Source organism: Sarcophilus harrisii, chromosome 2 (genome assembly GCF_902635505.1).
Source record: "Sarcophilus harrisii chromosome 2, mSarHar1.11, whole genome shotgun sequence".
Taxonomy (NCBI): Eukaryota; Metazoa; Chordata; class Mammalia; order Dasyuromorphia; family Dasyuridae; genus Sarcophilus; species Sarcophilus harrisii.
This window is the reverse complement of record NC_045427.1, coordinates 583683372-583703203: the sequence shown is the minus strand read 5'-3', so window position 1 is coordinate 583703203 and position 19832 is coordinate 583683372. Positions and strand designations below refer to the sequence as shown.

Here is a 19832-nt window from a genome sequence, read left to right as displayed (position 1 = left end):
GGTCTAGCCTACAGTGCCTGTTGGCAAGGGATCCATAGACTGGACCGGAACAGATTTCACCTCTTCAGGGGATATCTCTGTAGTCTCTACTGCATACAACTCTATTTTTCCTAATTGCAATCCCTTTCCCCCCTCTGATTGCCTTTTGGCTGATTGTGTAATCTCTTTCTTCCATCTGATTGCCTTTTGGCTGATTGATCACATCAGAGTCCTGACCTTCTAAAGACTCTCTGGGTGTAACCTCAGCTGCCATCAACTTTGTATCTCTTTGAATGCTTTATGTATACATGTTATCTTCCCCAATAGACTATGTATTCCTTTAGGATAGGCTGCTTCATTTTTGTCTTTGTATCCCTAAAACCTAGCACAAAACACTTGGAAGATAGTAGGGGTTTATTTTATGCTTGCTGATTGAATGTAGCAGTCAGTCTCAGGAATCCTAACCACTGCCTTTTGAAACCTCATGTGCCATTAATGACTTGAGTTCTCCTGTGTATATAAATTGTGATAACATGTTTAATTGGGGCGGTCAGCGTTCCCTTTTGGGACACTTAGTATCTTATGGATTCTTTTTATCTATCTCCCCTCTAGCCTTCCCATGGTTTGGCATGGACATTGGTGGAACACTGGTTAAATTGGTCTACTTTGAACCAAAAGACATTACAGCAGAGGAGGAGCAAGAGGAAGTGGAGAATTTGAAGAGCATAAGGAAGTACTTGACATCTAACACAGCTTATGGGAAAACTGGGATCCGAGATGTGCACCTGGAACTGAAGAACCTGACCATGTGTGGGCGTAAAGGCAACTTGCACTTCATCCGATTCCCCAGCTGCGCCATGCACAGGTTCATTCAGATGGGAAGTGAAAAAAACTTCTCCAGTCTTCACACAACCCTCTGTGCCACAGGAGGTGGGGCTTTCAAATTTGAAGAGGATTTTAGAATGGTATGTGGAGATTGCTTTTTTAAAAAAGAAAAATTTTTTTACCCTGAACTGTGATTTTACTGGTGTAGGGAATTGTTGGGGAGGGGGAAAAAAGCACTCTCTGAAAATGCAGGCAGGCCTTTTTGCTACTATTTTTAGAACTATTTGGCAGATTCTGGTTTTAGGGAATTTTCTCAGACATCCTGGAGAAATGGGTCACTTGTTCTGGGTCACACAGGCAGCCTATATCCAAGCTAGAATTAAAGTCAGTTCTTTCTGTCTCTTGAGGCCAGCTTTAGCTACCTCTGTCATTCATTCTTATTAAAAAAAACAAAAAAGAAAAAGTCATTAAGAGTTCTTGACATTTTATTAAAAATGTGAATGTAGTTCAATAAACTAGACTACTAATCAAATTAATCTTTTGCTTAAAAAAAGTGTGCTTTCAGAGTATATATTAATGATGTATTTCACACACATCATTGTACCTTATTAAAGGCAGCTGTTGTATGGGTTGAGGCCCTTAGGTCTTATGATGATCCCATTACAAGCTGCTAGAAGAAGGCCAAGTGAATCCCCCTAATTTCTCACAGGCTTATAGCATTCTAGAAACTGAGAGCACTTTTGGAGATTTAAGATCTTATTCATGAGTTCTTTACTTGGAGGTTATGAGCTTGGGTTTGAAAAAAATTTGGAAACTATGTTTTAATTTGACTGATTTCCTTTGTGTTCTTATATGTTTTGTTTTGTGCATTTAGAAATAATATTTAGAAAAAATAGGGGTCTTTAAGCTTTCCCAGAATGCTGTCAAAAGAATACATGATTCAAAAAAGGTTAGGAACACCTGTTCTAGTTAGGAACACCTGTTCTAGTCGCATTGCCTTCATGAGGAAACTGATGTTCAGAGGTCGTATAGCTCATAATTAAAAAGAATTAGGCCTAGAATGCAGGCATTCTGACTTCCAGACTTGTTCTTATTCTCATTACATTGTTTCATCCATGAATTTCATTCCTGCATTAAATTGAAATATTTAGAGTTATTTACAGGTCTACTTCTCTGTTGTTGGAATTCTTGAATAATACCTAATTCATTGTAAGTAGAAAGTTCCATGTTTCTGATTAGTAACCTAGACCAGGGGCAGACATTTTTAAAAAATTTTTTATATTATAGCTTTTTATTTACAAGTTATATGTATGGGTAATTTTTCAGCATTGACAATTGCCAAACCTTTTGTTCCAGTTTTTCCCCTCCTTCCCTCTACGCTCTTCCCCAGATGGCAGGTTGACCAATACATGTTAAATATATCAAAAAGTATAAGTTAAATACAATATATGTATGCATGTCCATACAGTTATTTTGCTGTACAAAAAGAATTGAACTTTGAAATAGTGTATAATTAACCTGTGTAAGAAATCAAAAATACAGGTGGACAGAAATAGAGGGATTGGGAATTCTATGTAGTGGTTCATACTCATTTCCCAGAGTTCTTTCCCTGGATGTAGCTGGTTCAATTCATTACTGTTCTATTGGAACTGATTTGGTTCATCTCATTGTTGAAGATGGCCATGTCCATCAGAATTGATCATCATATATAGTGTTGTTGTTGAAGTATATAATGATCTCCTGGTCCTGCTCATTTCATTCACCATCAGTTCACAGACATTTTTTTTTAAACAATCTGTAAGCTAAGAGGTTTTTATATTTTAAAATTTAATAAAACTCTATCTATCTATCTATCTATAAAATTCTTAGCCCTAGAGGCTGTACAAAAACAGCAGCAGGCAAGATTTGGCCCTCCAGGCTTCATTTGCTGATCCCTGATCCTGGATCAACATTTCTTTGCCCATCTGAATATAAAATGTTTTATTAAAGGAGAAGTTGTGTGGGACAAAGATATCCATAACTCTCCATTGGTTTAGCAATTTGAGGAACAATGAGGGCATTCTGAAAAGAATGTTAGGCTTGAAGGGGAATTTTCTGAGTTTGAATCTCTACAGTGCCACTTAATCTTTATGGGGTTTTGAACAAGTTAATTCATTTCCTTAAAGGTATTCCAGTTTCTTCATATGTTTATATTTAAAGTGAAGTATTTGGACTAAATAATTTCTAAGGTGTCTCTTAGTATTAAATTTATGACATGAGATAATTATCTTTCTGGGAATATAATTATATACTTTAACCTTGTATGCTGAAACCAATGTGCAAATAGATTCGGTTCCAAAACTTGGTAAATATGTTGTTTGGAACTCAATGTTACAAATACTGGTTAAACTTCCAAGCCTGTCCATGTCAGCATCTTTACTTAATCCAACATAGTATTGAGTAAATAAACTTTAATTGATACTAGCGGAAAGAATGCTGAGCTATGGAATCAAGGGACTGAAGACAATCAATGTTGTCTTATTAAACCAGTTATATTGCCTTGGGCAAGAGGAAATTTAACCTTTGTCCTAATTTCCTCATCTTCCTTATCATTACAGTAATAATTGGTCATGCTTTGTGCTGCCTCACCTCCATTGACTTTCTCTAGGATAAGATGGGAATAATAGCTAAGAAAGTGCTTTAAGAAGTAAAAGAACCATAGGAATGGACAAGATCCAAGAGTTAGGAAAGAGGCTGGGAAAATTCTAACTTATGTTGCATATCTTTTACTAGAAAAGCTAAAGCAGTGATCTGTCTTAAACTCAGTTTGCAAGTTTAAGTTGGCATCTTGAAGACCACTCACAGTTGTAATAAGCTAAGTCTTCAGTTATAGTATTCCAGTATTCATGCTTATAATAGGCAAGAATTCTGCTTATTTATATGTCTTAATCATTTAATGGCACTTAATACAGATCAGAAGAACCTGCTTTGGCATCTTGTCAAAAGCAATTTATTATCTTTCTTCTGATTAATTCTGACCTTTATTTGAAAGAGGGACTAGGGAATGGGCAGATTGTTGACAGGAAGTAGAAGCTAGTGAGGGAAGTTGTCCAAGGAGACTTTTGTTTGCTAAAAATGATTCATGGATTTATCAAGCCTGAGAATAGCTTTGGAGGCAGGCTGATAATAGAGCAAAGAATATGCTCTGGATTTGTTCAGGTGACCTAGTTCTGCCATTGACTCTCTATGAGATTTTGGGTATGATACTTTATCTTCTTGGGTATTCATTCTGTTTATTTGTAAGTAAAAGGAATGGGATGGATTGGATGTCTCTGTAGGTCTCTCCCTTCTCTTGTTTGAAGCAGTAATGATAAAAGTTGGCATGGAAGCTCTAAGTTCAAATTTTGTCTCTGACACATCAACTGGCTTTATGACTTTGGGGAAGACACCCCTCCCCCCATGAACACACCCACTAAGGCAACATTAAGACTTAAAATTGCAGAGGTGTCAACTTGCATTGGGACAGGAACTTTCTCATATGAGAGCTCTTTATATTAATGCCATCATAGGGTCTTATCCCTTCTATTGCTAATTCTCTGTGATGCTCTTCAAGAAGGTAAAATAAGAATGAAGAGTTGTCTAGCACTTGCCTGTAGAGAATGGTGGTATGTAACATCATCTTTATTTATAGAGAAATAATTCCATTTCTAAAGTTCCTTTTATGAGAGGTGATGGAGTCACAGGCTACTCTATTGATATTTGTGGAGAGGGGTTCATAGGCCATGTCTGAAGAAGTCATCTGAATTTAGATTATGGTTATATGGTACACAGAGCTCACCTGGTCCTTCCTTGGCTCCTTTGAGGTGATTTAGTATAGACAAAGCTTCTTAGTCTTACTCTCACTCTCAGGGCAGTGGCCTAGGGCTAACTGAGAAGAAATGAATCCTCTAGTGACAAGAACATTATTCTGAATGACTTAGGTCTCTCTTGGTCTGTCCCTTCTAGTGAGGAAGGTGCCTCTGAAATCTGCTATAGTTCTTTATCTGAGCAAGAGTCTCATTCACAAAGTCCTTGACAAATATTTTCAGCTGCCCGAAGCCCTCCCACTGTCTCCTGAAGAAGATTATTCCACTTTAGGAAAGCTCTAATTGTTGAGAAGTTTGCCCTCCTAGAGAGCTGATCCTTGCCTTTTTCATCTTGCACTGAGTTCTGCCTTCTGGGATTAAGTAGAACCCATATCTGATCTTTCTTCTGTCCAAAAACCTTCAGAAACTCTCTAGAGAACTAAATACAAATGCCTGTGAAGGCTTTTACCAATATGGCTTTCTAGGTAGCCTCCTAGTTTTACTATATTCCCTTTTGCAACCTGGATGTTCTAGGCCAGCTGGACTGCTCGCTGCTTGTCCTAGTCTCTAAAGCTCCTGGCTTGCCCATACCATTCTTTATGATTGGTTGGCTATCCCTTTGCATGTGTCTGCCTGTTGAAATCTTTCTCCTGAAATTACCCAAATTGTCCAAGATAAGACTCTCAGGACACAGTTTATATACTAGAAGTGTGAATAAGTCTGTTCTGATATTTGAATGCTAAGGAGGTTCACATACATAGTATGTTTAGAAAAGAGAAACATAACTCATTCTTCCCTGTAAAATATACTCCTTTGGGTTCTGTATGTTCAATCCTGGCTAGTATGAATGTCAACAGTGAAAGATTGGAGGGTCCTGTATCTTTTCTCTTTACTTACTAAATGAGATTTGTAATTATGAACTTTTTCAGAGTGTTGACTGTATAGGCAAATCATTTTTCCTGCCCATATATTCAACCACAATTAGATATTTTTTCTTTGCTCCTCTTCCCTTCCCTGCTTTCCTCCAAAAAAAAAGATCAACACCCAAGTCCAACAGGATTGGCACAGCATATTGCAAGACTGATGATACTAGTTAGGGGGCCTTAGGAGTTTCCCATTAAGCAAACAAAAAGATGGCTAAAACATGGTGGGGGAGTGAGTCCTAAGGAAGTAATTCTTCCTGTGCTCAATTATAATGAATGTGTTTTTTTTTTTTTTTTTTAAGATTTTGATACTTTCACATAGCTCACAGTCATTTCCTGATATTCTTCTCTTTTACTCTCTGTGATGAACCTTCTCTTGTAATAAAGAAAAACAATGAGCTTAGCAGAATAAATCAATTCAAGGACCCCTTAGACAGTGTAAACAATATTTTAAATCCATTACTTTTCCCCATCCCTTGCTCCCATCCCTGCCACACATATATGTGAAGAAGACTGGGGAGTATCAGGAAATCATCCCTTAAGAGGACCTCAGTCATTGTCATCTCTGAACTCATATTTTCTTGCTTAAAGAGTAAAAGCCAAAAATTTTTAATAGGAAAAAAATCATATTAGGAGTAGGGGGTTGGGTAACTGTACACCTAGGATGAAATCTGAATACCATAATAGCTGGCATTTATAGCAGCCACATGTTCATTGTTGAGCTTAATAATAAACTGGGGGGTGAGAAGTAGGTACTCCTGTTATCTGTATTTTCTAGGCCAGGAAGCTGAAGCAAAGTACAATTTAGTGACAGATCCAGGACTCCACAGCAGTTATATGTCCAAGACAGAATCCAGAGCATCTTAATTGCAAGGCCTATTTTCTTTCCGCTATGCCTTGCTACTTCCCAGAATGTTAATAAGCTTGAGACTGATATTTTCAAGAGCATTTGATTGAATCTTGGAGTTGTGTTGATCTGAGGGATGAAATAATACCAGTACTTCTTGTTGATTTCTAATGTCATGTGCTTGAATCTATATGTATTTAAAGCATCTTTTGCCTAAGGAGAAAGGGTGTAAGTAGCAGAAAAATCTGTCTTGCTAAATCAAAAGGAAAATGGGAGGCAGGGGAGGAGAAGAAACAAATAAAGTACCTAATGTGTGCCAGACACTATGCTAAATTCACTTGATCCTCATAACAATCCTGGGAGGTAGGTCTTCCTGAGCACTTGATTCATCTCTGAAGACTGCAGGACTCAGTGGTACTGTCTTGGTGACCTGGTTATTTAATTTCTCAGTGCCCCCACACAGCCCTCCAAGACTGTAAATTGCACAATAGTCACCAATTGTGACTACTACAACGTGTAGCGTTGTTAGTGTTTTTCTCACTTCAGGGAGGGGATCTCCTCCTCAGGAGCTCCTTATGCTGATGAAATAGCAGATCCAGACCAAAGAGGGGGTAGGTTTGATGGTAACCTGGGCTAGTGGACAGTGCCAAAGTGGGTCTAGGCTTCTGGGAAATGAGATTCTAGTCTGAATGCTTCCATTCATTCACTGTGTTACTTTGGGTAAATCAGTTACCTATTCTTAGATTAAATGAGAACTTATCCAAAGTCATCTGTCCCCCAAGGTCCTTTCCAGCTCTTGGTGATCCAGCATTCTTTCCACTGGCTTGACCTTTGTCTGTTTTTACTCCAATTTCAGATTTGAAAGCTTTTGGAATCTTTTTGTGTTAGGTTGTTAGGTTTCTGCTTTTAACAGGCAGCCTAGCTTGCTCAAAATGAGTATATCTTATGTTCCAAGGCCTTGGTTTTTAGTATTAATGTCATCATTAAATTCTTTATAGAAGTGCCCAAATCTCCTGTTTAGAAATAATAATTCCAAGGAAAAACTTGATTGAAGAAAGCTGTGTCTAGAATTCTTCATCCTTCCTCTCCTTTTCCTTCATCATGTTAAGTAGAACAATTTTTCACAAGTCATAGGTTAGACATTTCCCTAATTCACTAATTCCCTTCTGCAGAATTATTAGCTACATGGCTTTGCCACAACTAATAATAACCTCTCTCCCCTTCTCTACTGTCCACCATTTATTTTCTTCCAAGAGACAACATGAGCCAGGACTTGAATGCCCGGATATATCCTCTAAAAATATGCTATAGGGGCATGGATAGACTTGCCTTACTCAGTATCATCTGAGTTCTCATTGATTCTGGGATTTCAGATATTTCATGATTTGGTAATTCCCATTATTTAGATAAGTATCAAGATTATTCATAGAAAGCTAAGCCAAGAGAAAGAAAGTAAAAAAAATAAAAAAGAAAGATAAAATATAAAAACAAATAGAACAAAAGATTGGAAAAAGAATAAAAATAAAAAGAAAGACAAAATATTTTCTCATCTTTCAACTGAAAACCAAACCATGACATTTTAATTTATGGTCTGTCTCAGGTATAAGCAACTATAACGAAGAGACTAACTAACTGGAAAGTATAAAGACTTTCAAGGGAAAGACTTGGTAGAATTTCTCTTCATTCTTCTGATTACTTTCCCCTTTTTGATTATTTCACAAAGCAGTATTCTTTCCCCTCATTTAAAGACTCAAAACAAAAACAAAACACAAAACCCATAGACAGTGCATATTTATAATCTGATATATGTTCATTTCCAGGACCAAGATAAAGTCGTGGCCAAGGAAGGGAGGCAGGTAATTTGGATTGAAATTTCTAACTTAGGAGTCATGAGAAGGCTGGGGTACCTTCTATAGGGATATGGGATTCAATTGATGATTAGAAAGTGGCAAAAGGCCAAAGACAACATTGCCTGGACTAGTAGCAAGCGGAGGATTTGGTGTTCCAGGATGTTGACCAAGAGTTGCTAAAGGTCTAAGACCCAAGTCCCAGGGCTGAACCATAATAAATCTGTAGCCAGAGATAAAGAAATGGAAGCCCAGATCAGGAATAGGATTTGAATTCTGTTCCTCTTCTTTCATGGCTAGTTTTTTCTTTTTGTTCTGCCACTATATTACCAAATGATTTTTTTTTTTTTTTGATAGAAAGCAAGAGAGGTCAACCTATGAAATGGACAATAACGTTAATAATTGTGGGAAAAATTATATCATATTGATTATTTTGGTGAACAAAGAAGTTCTAATTAGGATCATAGAATTTGGAGCTGATTAGTCCAGTGCCTTATTTTATAAATAAAGTCCGTGTAACTGGTCATTTTGCCCAAGAGACTATTCATAATAATAATTATTATTATTACAGCTAGCATTTATATAATGCTTTAAGATTTGCAAAGTATTATACAGAATTAACTCATCTTTACAGTTTTGGAAGGTAAATACTATGTATTTTTTTTAATCACCCTTCTTTAACAGATGAGGAAATTATGTGTAAATTATTTTGAGATAAGATTTGAATTCAGGTCTTCCTGATTCCAGGCCCAGCACTTTGTATCATATTTTTATGATGGATTGCCCTAGTTTTTTTACAAAATGGTTTTGTGGGAGGGATCCACTTTTCTAATTTGAAGGCAAGGTTTATTTTTGCTCCTTTTTGTATTCCCAATGCTTATTTAGCACAATGCCTACCATATATCAGGCACTAAAATGATGACTGATTGAATATTGACTTTGGTTTACTCAGTACCAATTTACTAATGCTTCAGATATACAGTTAATTCTTCTGATACTTTTCTAATATTTGATACCATACTCTGTACCATGTGAAAGACACGAAGGCCCATCTCATTGATTTTGCATATTTTGCTAAGAAGTTAAAAAACCAAACTGATGCAGTTACAAATTATTATCAGCAAAATGTTTCTGCACTTATCTTCCTTTGAAAGAAACTTTAATTAGCTAGCAGTACATGATTGATTCTTAAGTGCAAAGTTCTGCAGTCCCAAGTTTTCAGGTGTTCCCTGAGGTCGAGATGGAATGGCAAATTCTCCTTCCCTCACCATTCCCTTTCAGAATCCCTCTTTTATATGAATATTCATTTTGGGTGCCTAATTGTCCATAGTGCCCTGATTCTCTCTGCTGAAACTGTTGTCCCCTTTCCATAGAGTATTTTTCCTGGACCTATGATAGTTCATCATATCCTGTCACATACAAAGTGTACCAAAAGTTCTCTGCATTATATTTAGCTTTGTACAAAAGAGCTCCATGCACACCCATTCCCCTCCCACACACTGTACATGGTAAGCTGCCTGAGGACAGGGACTGTCATTTTTTATCTTAGTATCATCAGTAACTAGCACAATAAAAGTCTGTTGCAGTGAATAAAGAAAAGATATTTTTAAGTCCAAAGGTACACAAAAGAGAAATGAAAATATTAGTCACTCCATAAAGCTTCCTTTAAAAGGTTGGATTATCCAGGAAGTACAGAGGCTTTTCCAAATTAATATATTATTTAATAAAAATGGTAGAGCACCAAATGCTCTACAGTTCAAACAGGAAGCATGCAAACAACTATATACACACTTACTATAGCTGTTTACCCAGTGTAAATGGGAGGTCATCTTAGAGGGAAGATTTTAGCATTAAGGGAAATAAAAGAACTTTTGTGGAACGTGGATTTAGGGTGAGCCTTCAAGGAAACCAGACTGAGTCTAAGGGAGCAAGAGAGTAAGGAAGAAAAAGAGGGAGGAAAAGAGGGAGAGGGAAAGGGGGAGAGAGAGAGAGAAAGCAGTTCAGGAATTGGAGAGAACTAGGACGAATTGGTGGAATGGGAAGTAAACATGGGAAGTTTTAGGATATTTTAAAGTAGTAAAATGAGTTACTTGAAAAATTATTCTACATTTTAAATTCTATACTAAATTTATGAGGTTTTCTTGATCTTTGAACTGAGATCGATTGACTTCATCTTATTTATACAGAACGAAGCATTACATTGCTAATTTTTGTAAGAAAACTTTACTGAAGTCTTTTGTACCACACTTGAAGCTGAAATGAAGAGATGTGAACTTGACGATAGACTATAGACAATAGTTGCTCAGAACTGGTTAAAAGAATAGAAACGGTGACTTCTTATTAATGATTTGTTAGCCTAATAGAAAAAGATGGCAAACCCAGTGTCTCAGAGGTCTGTTTTTGTTTTTTTGCTATTGAACATTTTGGATCAATTACTTCTCATGTTTTATCTTTCACTGTAATATATGTTGGGTAAATGCTTGTTGAATGAATGAAAGAATGAGTCAATCAATCCATTAGCCAATAATCCAATGCTAGAAGGATAGCTCACACTTTGGAGGAAAGAGTTGGGATTGAGAAAGATCTGAAAATTACTAACAAGATAAAATTCAACATAGATAAATAGAAACTGGAAAGTGGACAGAGGAAGTCAACCTAGACAGTAAGGGTACTCAATGTGCCATCCAATGATTGATGTAAGGAACTGGGGTCATTTAAGCAGGAAAGCAGAACACTTAAGAGGGTTATGTCTTGAAAGTGGGAGTAGACTTTTCCTGTTTGGTCCCAAAAGGCAGACCTGGGACAATTCATTGGAGACTCTGAGAAGTAGGTTTAGATTTAATTTAATAAAGGAAAAAAGCTTCCCATAATTTGAACTCTCCAAAAATGGAACAGGATGCTTCTAGGACAGAAGTGAGCCTATGGGCCATATAAGGCCTGTGAAATTATTTGCTAAGGCAACAGTAGGTGATAATGAGTTGAAAGCTAGTTACAGCAACTTCCCACTGCTTGAGTTCTGTAAGTTGATAATTTTGTATGGCTTCAAATGATGTTATAAATATCCAAGTGGCTCTTGATAGAGAAAAGGTTCCTTGCCCCTGCTCCAAGAGGAAGAATCAAGTGAGGTCTGAATGATTTGTTAGGGACCTTATTACAGAAGGGATTTTGTCTAAATAATTGAAGTCCCTTTGAACTCAGATTCTATGATTTATTTTAAAAATAGTTTAAGAGAAAGTAATGAAATTCCTATTCCTTTAGAATCAGTGTGTGTGTATGTATGTGTATACACACACTCATATGCAACCTGCTTTGATGTTTTAAATTTCTTTGCTTTGACTATTTATTTCCTAGTCTGCACTCAGGACCTTCACGAATGTGTCTCATGGCCTCTCTTTTGTTGACAGTGCTTGTCTTGGATATGGCCTTCACTATTATTTATTATCCCAGATTAATTTTTAAGCAGGTTAACCTATGATACCAGGAAAAGTTGATGAAATCGCTGTTTATTCAGCTAGAGCATGGACAAGAGGAGTTTTTAAAAGTGCTAACTCTTTACCACTCTCTGAGTCCTTTACACACTGGCCTTTGAACCATTTTGTTTATCATTCTGCCTGGCACAGTTCTCCCAGTCTCCATGAGAATTCCTCTATAAAGATGAGCTCTATATGTATGTTATATATTTACATGTATGAGTCCTCACTGATTGATTTTCTCACTTGAGCTTCCCAAAACTACTGGGAGGTAGTAGTTGGGTATAATTATTCTGATAAGAAATTGAAGGTTTGGTGAGCTGATGACTTATTTAGGGTCATACAGTTTTAGCTAAATGTGTATAAAGAGAAAAACAATGGACTTGGAGTTTGGTGATCGGGGAACCTGATTGGGTTCTATTTCCACTACCTACTTGCTCCATAATTGTGGGCCATTTTCCTCCTTTGTGAATTTGTCTTTTCTTATATCTAACAGATAGCTCTACTAAGTGATCTCTTAAGGGTCCTTAAGGCCTAATAGTTTATGTATGTGAGGTAATAATAGGTTTTTGACTAGATAAAACAAAACAAAACAAAATTCTTTCAGGGGAACATTTTTTCATCTTTTCTTGCTAGAGATCTAAGAAGATCTCTCAAGACCTTTCCTCTCCCCACAGGTAGGGAAGAACAGGGTAGGTGCTTTGTGATGGCTTTATACAGTCTTTCTGGAGGCCTTCTTGAAAAGATTGGCTGTGTTTGCAAAGAAAATATTTTCTCAGAATCATAGCATTCATAAAATCTTTGTGCTCTCTCCATGGGTAGGTCCTTAGAGCTCATCTGTCCTAACACCTATATTTCACAGCTGTAGACCCACAGAAATAACTCGATTTGTGTGATATAAGCTAGAAAGCAGTGAAGCTGGATGACCTGGTCATCTGCCTCTGGTGACTCCTGTGTTCTTATAACTTATCTCCCTGTTTTTATACAAAGCTATATTTATGTCTTATGCAGAGATTTTTGGTGGGGCCAAGAGGTCAGCAGTTTTTTCCCTTCAACTTTTTTTTTTTTTCCTCAGAAATGAATATGGTTTGATGTTATGGAGTAAGGTGCTAAGCCTACATTTTGGAAAGTTAAAATGTGATGAACTTGGGGGTCTGAGATATCTGGGTTCAAATTCTGCTCTAGCTTCTTAGTAGTTGCATGACATCAGAAATTATTTAGCCTCTCTGTAACTCAAGTTCCTCATTGGTAAAATGAGGAGGTTGGACTCAAGGACTTTTGGGGTCCCTTCTAATTACATAAGGGTGACATAATATAGATAGACTTTTTTTTGAATAATACATGCTAATTTAAACTATGAATTTAATCATATTTGGAGGCTACTGCTTTGTTTTTTTATTAAAGCTTTAAAAAATTTTCACAAGATATGCATGGATAATTTTTCAACATTAACTCTTTCAAAACTTTGTGTTCCAGTTTCCCCCCCACCCCTATCCCTTCCCCTAGATAGCAAGTAATTCAGTATATGTTAAATATGGTAAAATATATATTAAATTCAATATATGCATACATATTTGTACATTTATCAATACGGCACAAGAAAAATCAAATCAAATAGGAAAAAATGAGAAAGAAAATAAAATGCAAGCAAACAACAAGAGTGAAAATGCTATGTTGTGGTCCACACTCAATTTGCACAGTCCTCTCTCTGGGTTTAGATGGCTCTTTTCATCACAAGATCATTGGAACTAGTCTGAATCATCTCATTCTTGCAAAGAGCCACATCCATCAGAACTGATCATCATATAATCTTGTTGTTGCTGTGTACAATGATTGTAGGCTGCTGTTAATACTATCTTGTCTTTCTTTCCCTCTTCCTTTCTGATAATCACATAATCAGGGTTTCCTTCCAGGCAAGACAGAAAGAGCTTTCTAGTTCAGCACCACTTAGTTTAGTAGTAGGTTCTGGCTTCAGTATATTGGCTTAATACCTAAACACTCAACACCTCAACTTCCATTTCTCATCTTGTTACACCAGATTTCCCATTAAAGGCGGTATGGTCTAGTGGAAAGTGAAGGTTTTGTGTAGGATCGAGAGGCCTGGATTCAAATCCTACCTCTAGCCTTGACTACTTAATAACTGAGGAGCAAAGCCTCAATCCCTATAAAATAGGGATAATAATTCATGTTTCAGGGTTGTTATGAAAAAAGTGGCAGTGTGGTACATTGGAAAGATTGCTGAATGTGAGATCAAGGGATCTGTGATCAGATACTGATTGCCACCTTGGGCAATCACTTTTTATTTCTCTGAGCTTCAGTTTCTTCCTGTTCGAAAGGAGGTTAGACTAGATAATTTCTAAGATCCCTTCTAGCACTAAATGCAAATATAGCTCTAAACGATTCTAAACTCTATCCAAATGTGAGTGGGAGTTGTTAATAATAAAAATAGTAATTTTGCATTTGTTTCTGATATAAAGCAATAAATATGGATTCTTGTGTTGTTGCCTGATCATGCTGTTCTAATTTCCCCCAGAAGAGCCCTCTTTTTGCCACATGCTAATGAATAATTTCTTAGAAGTTAGATGAGTCTGTATCTTATAATGTTTGTATGTATGCAGGTATGTATACACATATATGTCCCATATATATGTCTATGGATAAAAATTGCATACTCAAAGTCAGAGGTTCCCCTTCTCACAAAATGGTAAGCCTTCCACATGCCTCTGCTTAGGACCCACTGACTCAGAGCAGATTCCTGCCAGCCTAACACTGCCCACCTTAAGAGTTCATTGTGGAAAAAGTGTTGTGAAACTGCAAAGTGCTACATTTAAGTGGGTTATTGAGTGTTATTATTATTATTATTATCATCTGCTATAATAGTGAACATGAGAGAAGAAAAGGAAATTGACGCATACTCCAAGGAACAATTCTACATTATTCAACTGTATCTGTTATTAGAGCACTTTAGTTAAGAGAATATTTCTTATATTGAACAATAACAACAAAAAAATCTGCCTTCTTTCAATTTCTGCCTTTTCAGATCCTTTTTTGTCCCTTTCTACATGTCCTTGGAACTCCCTGTTAAAAAATGGTAGTTGATTCCTTTAATCCTGGTTAATTCTGCCAGAATAGATCCCAGAGTCACATTTGAGCCTCTCCAATCTCCTTTTATGTCCTAACCACCCCTTTCTCTCTGATTTCTTGTTCTCTTTCAGATTGCTGATCTGCAGCTCCATAAGCTGGATGAATTGGACTGTTTGATACAAGGGCTGCTCTATGTTGATTCCATCGGCTTCAATGGGAAACCCGAGTGTTATTATTTTGAAAAACCCACAGATCCTGAACAGTGTCAAAAAAAGCCTTACTGCCTTGATAATCCATACCCCATGTTGCTGGTTAACATGGGCTCAGGTGTTAGCATCCTAGCAGTATATTCCAAGGACAACTATAAAAGAGTTACAGGGACCAGGTAAATAGATCTTCCTTAAGGAGAATCTTCTGCTGCTCCAACATAACAGTCTTCCTTCCTTAGGTTTTTAAAGGAGTTGGAGGACCTTCAAATCCACTACTACTTATTACAGATATGATCTTGAGCAAGTTGCTTTCTGCCTCTCTGGTCCTCAGTCTCCTCGTCTATGAAATGAGTGAATGGTCTAGATGATCTCTTTAATTTAATAGCTCCAAGTTCTATGATTCTATTTACTGCATAATGATATGGCAATCAGTAATATTTAGGCTGGATTCCTGATGTATTGCCTTTTACATAAGATTGCAACATTAATTACCTTCCAATTGTATTCAGTATACTGTGTTAGGAACTGAGGGATATGGAAAATTTAGATAAATCCGTTCTTCATAGAGCTTATAGTCTATTGTGGAAACAAAACATCCCATACAAATTATGTTACATTTTAGGATTATAATTGTATTAATTAAAAGTCTCATTACTTTGGGAACTCTTGAGGGAGAAGTTCATTCATCATGATACTGGAGATAGCTTGATAGAGAGGTAGAATTTGAGCTGGACTTTTAAGATTGGTGTAAATTAAGTGTGTGTGTGTTTTAATTGTATGGGGAATTTGGGGGGTTAGAGAAGCCATTCTAGGAGTAGGGAGCATCAATATTTGCCAAGATATTAGGGCAAAAGAGAACTCAGATCATATTCAGTGGTTAGAGGGGGCTGAAGATACTCAGAGACTACTGCAAAGTGTACTGATGATGTCGATCTTCACACCATGACTCCTTAGCATTGTTGGGAGGAGCTATGAAGAACTAAATGAACTTTGTAATTTAATGAAAAATTTGTGAGCAAATTGAATTTTTCCAGAACTTGGTTTTCTGTTAAAGGTACAATGACTAAGAAAATAGAAATTTTCTCTAAGGGATCACTAATAGAGTTATTGGAGATGGCAAAAATGAATTGCAGATTCAAGTTAGGAAACTTGAAAATTCTTTCCTGTCCTTCCTTCTGTCCCCTTCTGTTCCTACCATTGTTCCTCAAGCCATCCTTGTCTAAAAACTTTAACCAATCTTCTGACTCTTTAAAGCCTATTGATTCCTGTAAAAGACATTGAGAGAAAGATGCTTGTATTGCTATAATTTGTACTACTTTATATTATGCACTATTTTAATAGTGTGTTTTTTATTTTCTTTGAGTAGGCAATGTTATAGGAGGTTCTTTCTTATTTCCTTTGGAATGTTTTTTCCCCCCTTTTTTAAAGGATTGTGTTTTCTTCAATGAGATTTTTAAAAAAAAGTTTGGGAACCAACAGTTTTTCTAACTAAAATTTATTATGGAAATCAGTTTGAAAAAAAAAAATAGAATTTACTTAGAGAAATTAATTTTATAAGAAAACTTTTCTGGAATGCATCTAGTCTCAAATGAGGGGGCTTACTTTTTTGAGAAAATCTTTTTAAGAGAGAGCCTTTTTTGAGAAAAATTTAGAATTCTGGATAACGGTAAAACTGTTTTTTTGTTTGTTTGTTTGTTTGCTTTTTCATTTTTTAATGAATTAGTTTAGTCAAACCAGCATCTGTCAAGAGCCTTATGTGTAGATTGGACACTAAGGCAGGTATGGGAGATTCAAAGGGGGGGAAAAACACCAAACATGAAATCCGCTCCTACTCTTCAAGAACTTGCATTCTGCTAAGTGGAAAAAGTGGAATTTTTCATTGATGGGCAAAAATGAAAGCAACACCGAGTAAATGGAAAATAATTTGGGGATGGGTGTGTCAGAGGAGGGGCAAAGAAGGTGGTTTTTGTGTGGAGATTTGAAGGGGTGGATGTGAAGAAATCCCTTGAGTTGGGGCTTTGAATGGAGCTAGGAACTTCCGAGAAGTAGAGTAAGCATGAAAAAAAATCAAGGCAAGAGATGAAGAATTCCTTCTCTTTTCCCTTGCTTCTTAAGAATTCCTCTTTAATAAAGACTTCTTTTTTAAAAAAAATACCCAGCATGACAAAATATTTAACAATTAATGTAGGCCCTGGAATGGACATGTCTTTTTTTTTTTTCTTCCCCCTGAAGACCCGCCCAGGTTTAAAGGAGTCTACCACCAGAAAGTTGACTGTCATTGGATGGGTATTTTTAGCCTGATAGTTCCTCAGATAAGACCTTCAGATAAAGCCAAAAGGGCTTATCATCTGCCAATGGAAATTTTCAGTGATGTGATTTGGCTCTATTTCTGAGAAACTAAAATATTTCTAATCTCATCCTAAATATGTATCCAGACAATCAGATCTTGAGAGAAAGTGTTATTGTTTGTATATAATATCCCCTACCACTGTTATCTTTGATAGACAAGGAACCTTTTGTGTCTAGTGTGTTCATTGTTTTTTTGTATCCCCCATTTTGTGAATAATGAGTGATTTCCCCCGATCATTAAGATTCCTCTGTTCAAAATCACCTCTTCAATTACACAAATATAAATATGTAAAAATACTAATAATGAATGGCCTTCCTTCTAAGATAGTCAATTTACCAAGGTCATGCTATAATTGTCATAATTCTATTTGTTGTCACTTTATAACTTTGACTTTACAAATAGATGTAACTTCTTCTTTACTGCTTCTTTACTTCTTTACTGCTGTGCCCACAGTTTAGATAGCTGCCACTGGGTAAGGGTGATTTAGGAACATGGAGTCCAATTGGCCAATCTTTCATAGGTAGAGGTGACTGAAGAACACAGATTATATGGTTCTTGCCCAATAGGATTTTAAAAATCCCTATAACTTTTTTTAAAATGTAAACTGTTGCTACTTGAACTCTAGCTAATATTTAAAGACATTTAAAAAATGCAATGGCTAGCTAGGTATACTATAGTTCTCTACTCATTAACTTTTTAGTACTAGGGATCACTACCTAATCTGTCTCTGATCTTTTCTCCAGTCCAAAATGTAGAAAACATCATCTTTTTTTTTTTGTCTCCAAAGCTCTTTGTGCCACATGCATTGCTCCTATTTTCAGCACTTTGAGGTATCAGAGCAATTTGATGCAAGAAGCTCTTTTAAGCTTCTACTATTTGTATAGACCTTTAAATATCTACTTCAAATTCCTCCCCACAGAGGATTGTTTTTGCCCATTCCCAGCTCACCCCTTCTACATTCTGTTTTCTTTCTTTTAAGCAAAAAGAAACATGAAAGGAGTTTTGAAATTGTGCAGACATCTGCACAATGTGATGACCTTGGCCTTGTCAAGGGCTTCTCTAGTTATTAACTTTATTCTTAATTTAACCTGGCTCCTTTTCACCCAGGTAATCCCAATACAACTGACTTCCTTGGTATCAGATGTCTAACTTCTTCTACTTCTAAAATGTTTTTTTTAAAAGGAGCCATTATCTCTTTTTTTAGGACAATTTAAATGTATTTAAAACTTCAAAGCAGATAACAAGATAAATTTTAAAGGGGGACATTCAAGTAGTTTCCTTCTGTGTGTATCAAAAGAACATTGTCAGAGAATATGTCCAGCTCAGATAAGAAGTCAAACATTCTCGCCATTTTATGCTGTTGAGGGATTACAAAATGTCAGTCATTTTTTTTCAGATTCTATTGGACAGGATCTAAGATGAGTTGATTATTTTCAAAAATCTTATTTAAAAATACACACAGATAAATGGGATTGTCTCCCTTAGAGGAATGAGGTCAGAAGACAGAAGGAAGAATTCTCTAAACAGAAGCAGCCAAAGTCAGTATTTTTATTGAAGGGTTGAAGACTTCATTCATGGTCTCCATATTCAATGCATGCAAAATTTATTTCTAGTTGCATATCAAGCACATGTACTTTTTATATCTATTATATGGCTTTAGTCATTTCCCATACACAAACCACGCAGAGTAAAGTTACTTTCAGCTTCCTGTAATGTGTTCAGCAACCAAGGCTGTCCAGTTCATGGACTAGCGCAAGGTCTCACAACTGTGATTCGTGGAAACCTTCTCTTTGATATGGCTTTTATCCCAAAGCCAAGGGCATGACATTTTCCCAGTGTTCGTTTTTAATCCCAACCAATCCTGCTCTCACTTCCTGGTCTAAGCCTTAACCCTGAGCTGCTCCGAGCCATGACATGAATTACCCATTGTTTTTCTCCTCCTGCCTCATTTCTGTGCTAATGTTCTGAATGTGCCTCTTTGGGTACCTCGGTGGGCACTTTTTAAAACAAGTCTTAAAAAAAATAAACCTTATTGTTCCTTTAGTCTTGGAGGTGGAACATTCCTAGGCCTGTGCTGTTTGCTGACTGGTTGTGAGACCTTTGAAGAAGCTCTGGAAATGGCAGCTAAAGGAGACAGCACCAATGTTGATAAGCTGGTGAAGGATATTTATGGAGGAGACTATGAACGATTTGGCCTTCAAGGATCTGCTGTAGCATCAAGGTAGAGCCTGAGTAGAGAGCGGTGTAAGGGAAAGAGTGCACTGGATTTGGAGTCAGAGGTCTTGGGTTCGAAGCTCTACTCTGCTGCTATGTGACCGTGGGAAGTCACTTAAGCACTTTGGGCCTCTGTTTCCTCATCTGCAAAATGAGAGGGTTGGACTAGTTGATCTTCCAGCTCCAAATCCTATGATAGATACTCTTGTCCTAGGCAGGTACAGTCACAATTGAAAACATGACTGCCGGTGCCCTGAATG

The 19832-nt window shown here is 36.7% G+C and overlaps 1 protein-coding gene across 2 annotated transcripts in view; it reads left to right on the top strand.

Moving 5' to 3' along the window:
* The window catches only part of PANK1 (pantothenate kinase 1), a 66387-nt gene that overhangs the window by 32756 nt on the left and 13799 nt on the right, over positions 1-19832 (top strand). For both annotated transcript variants that reach the window (XM_031956020.1, XM_012540615.3), the window contains exons 2-4: positions 592-944; positions 14931-15184; positions 19403-19579. In XM_031956020.1, coding sequence (XP_031811880.1) covers positions 592-944; positions 14931-15184; positions 19403-19579 — 784 coding nt within the window. The remainder of the gene's footprint in view (positions 1-591; positions 945-14930; positions 15185-19402; positions 19580-19832) is intronic.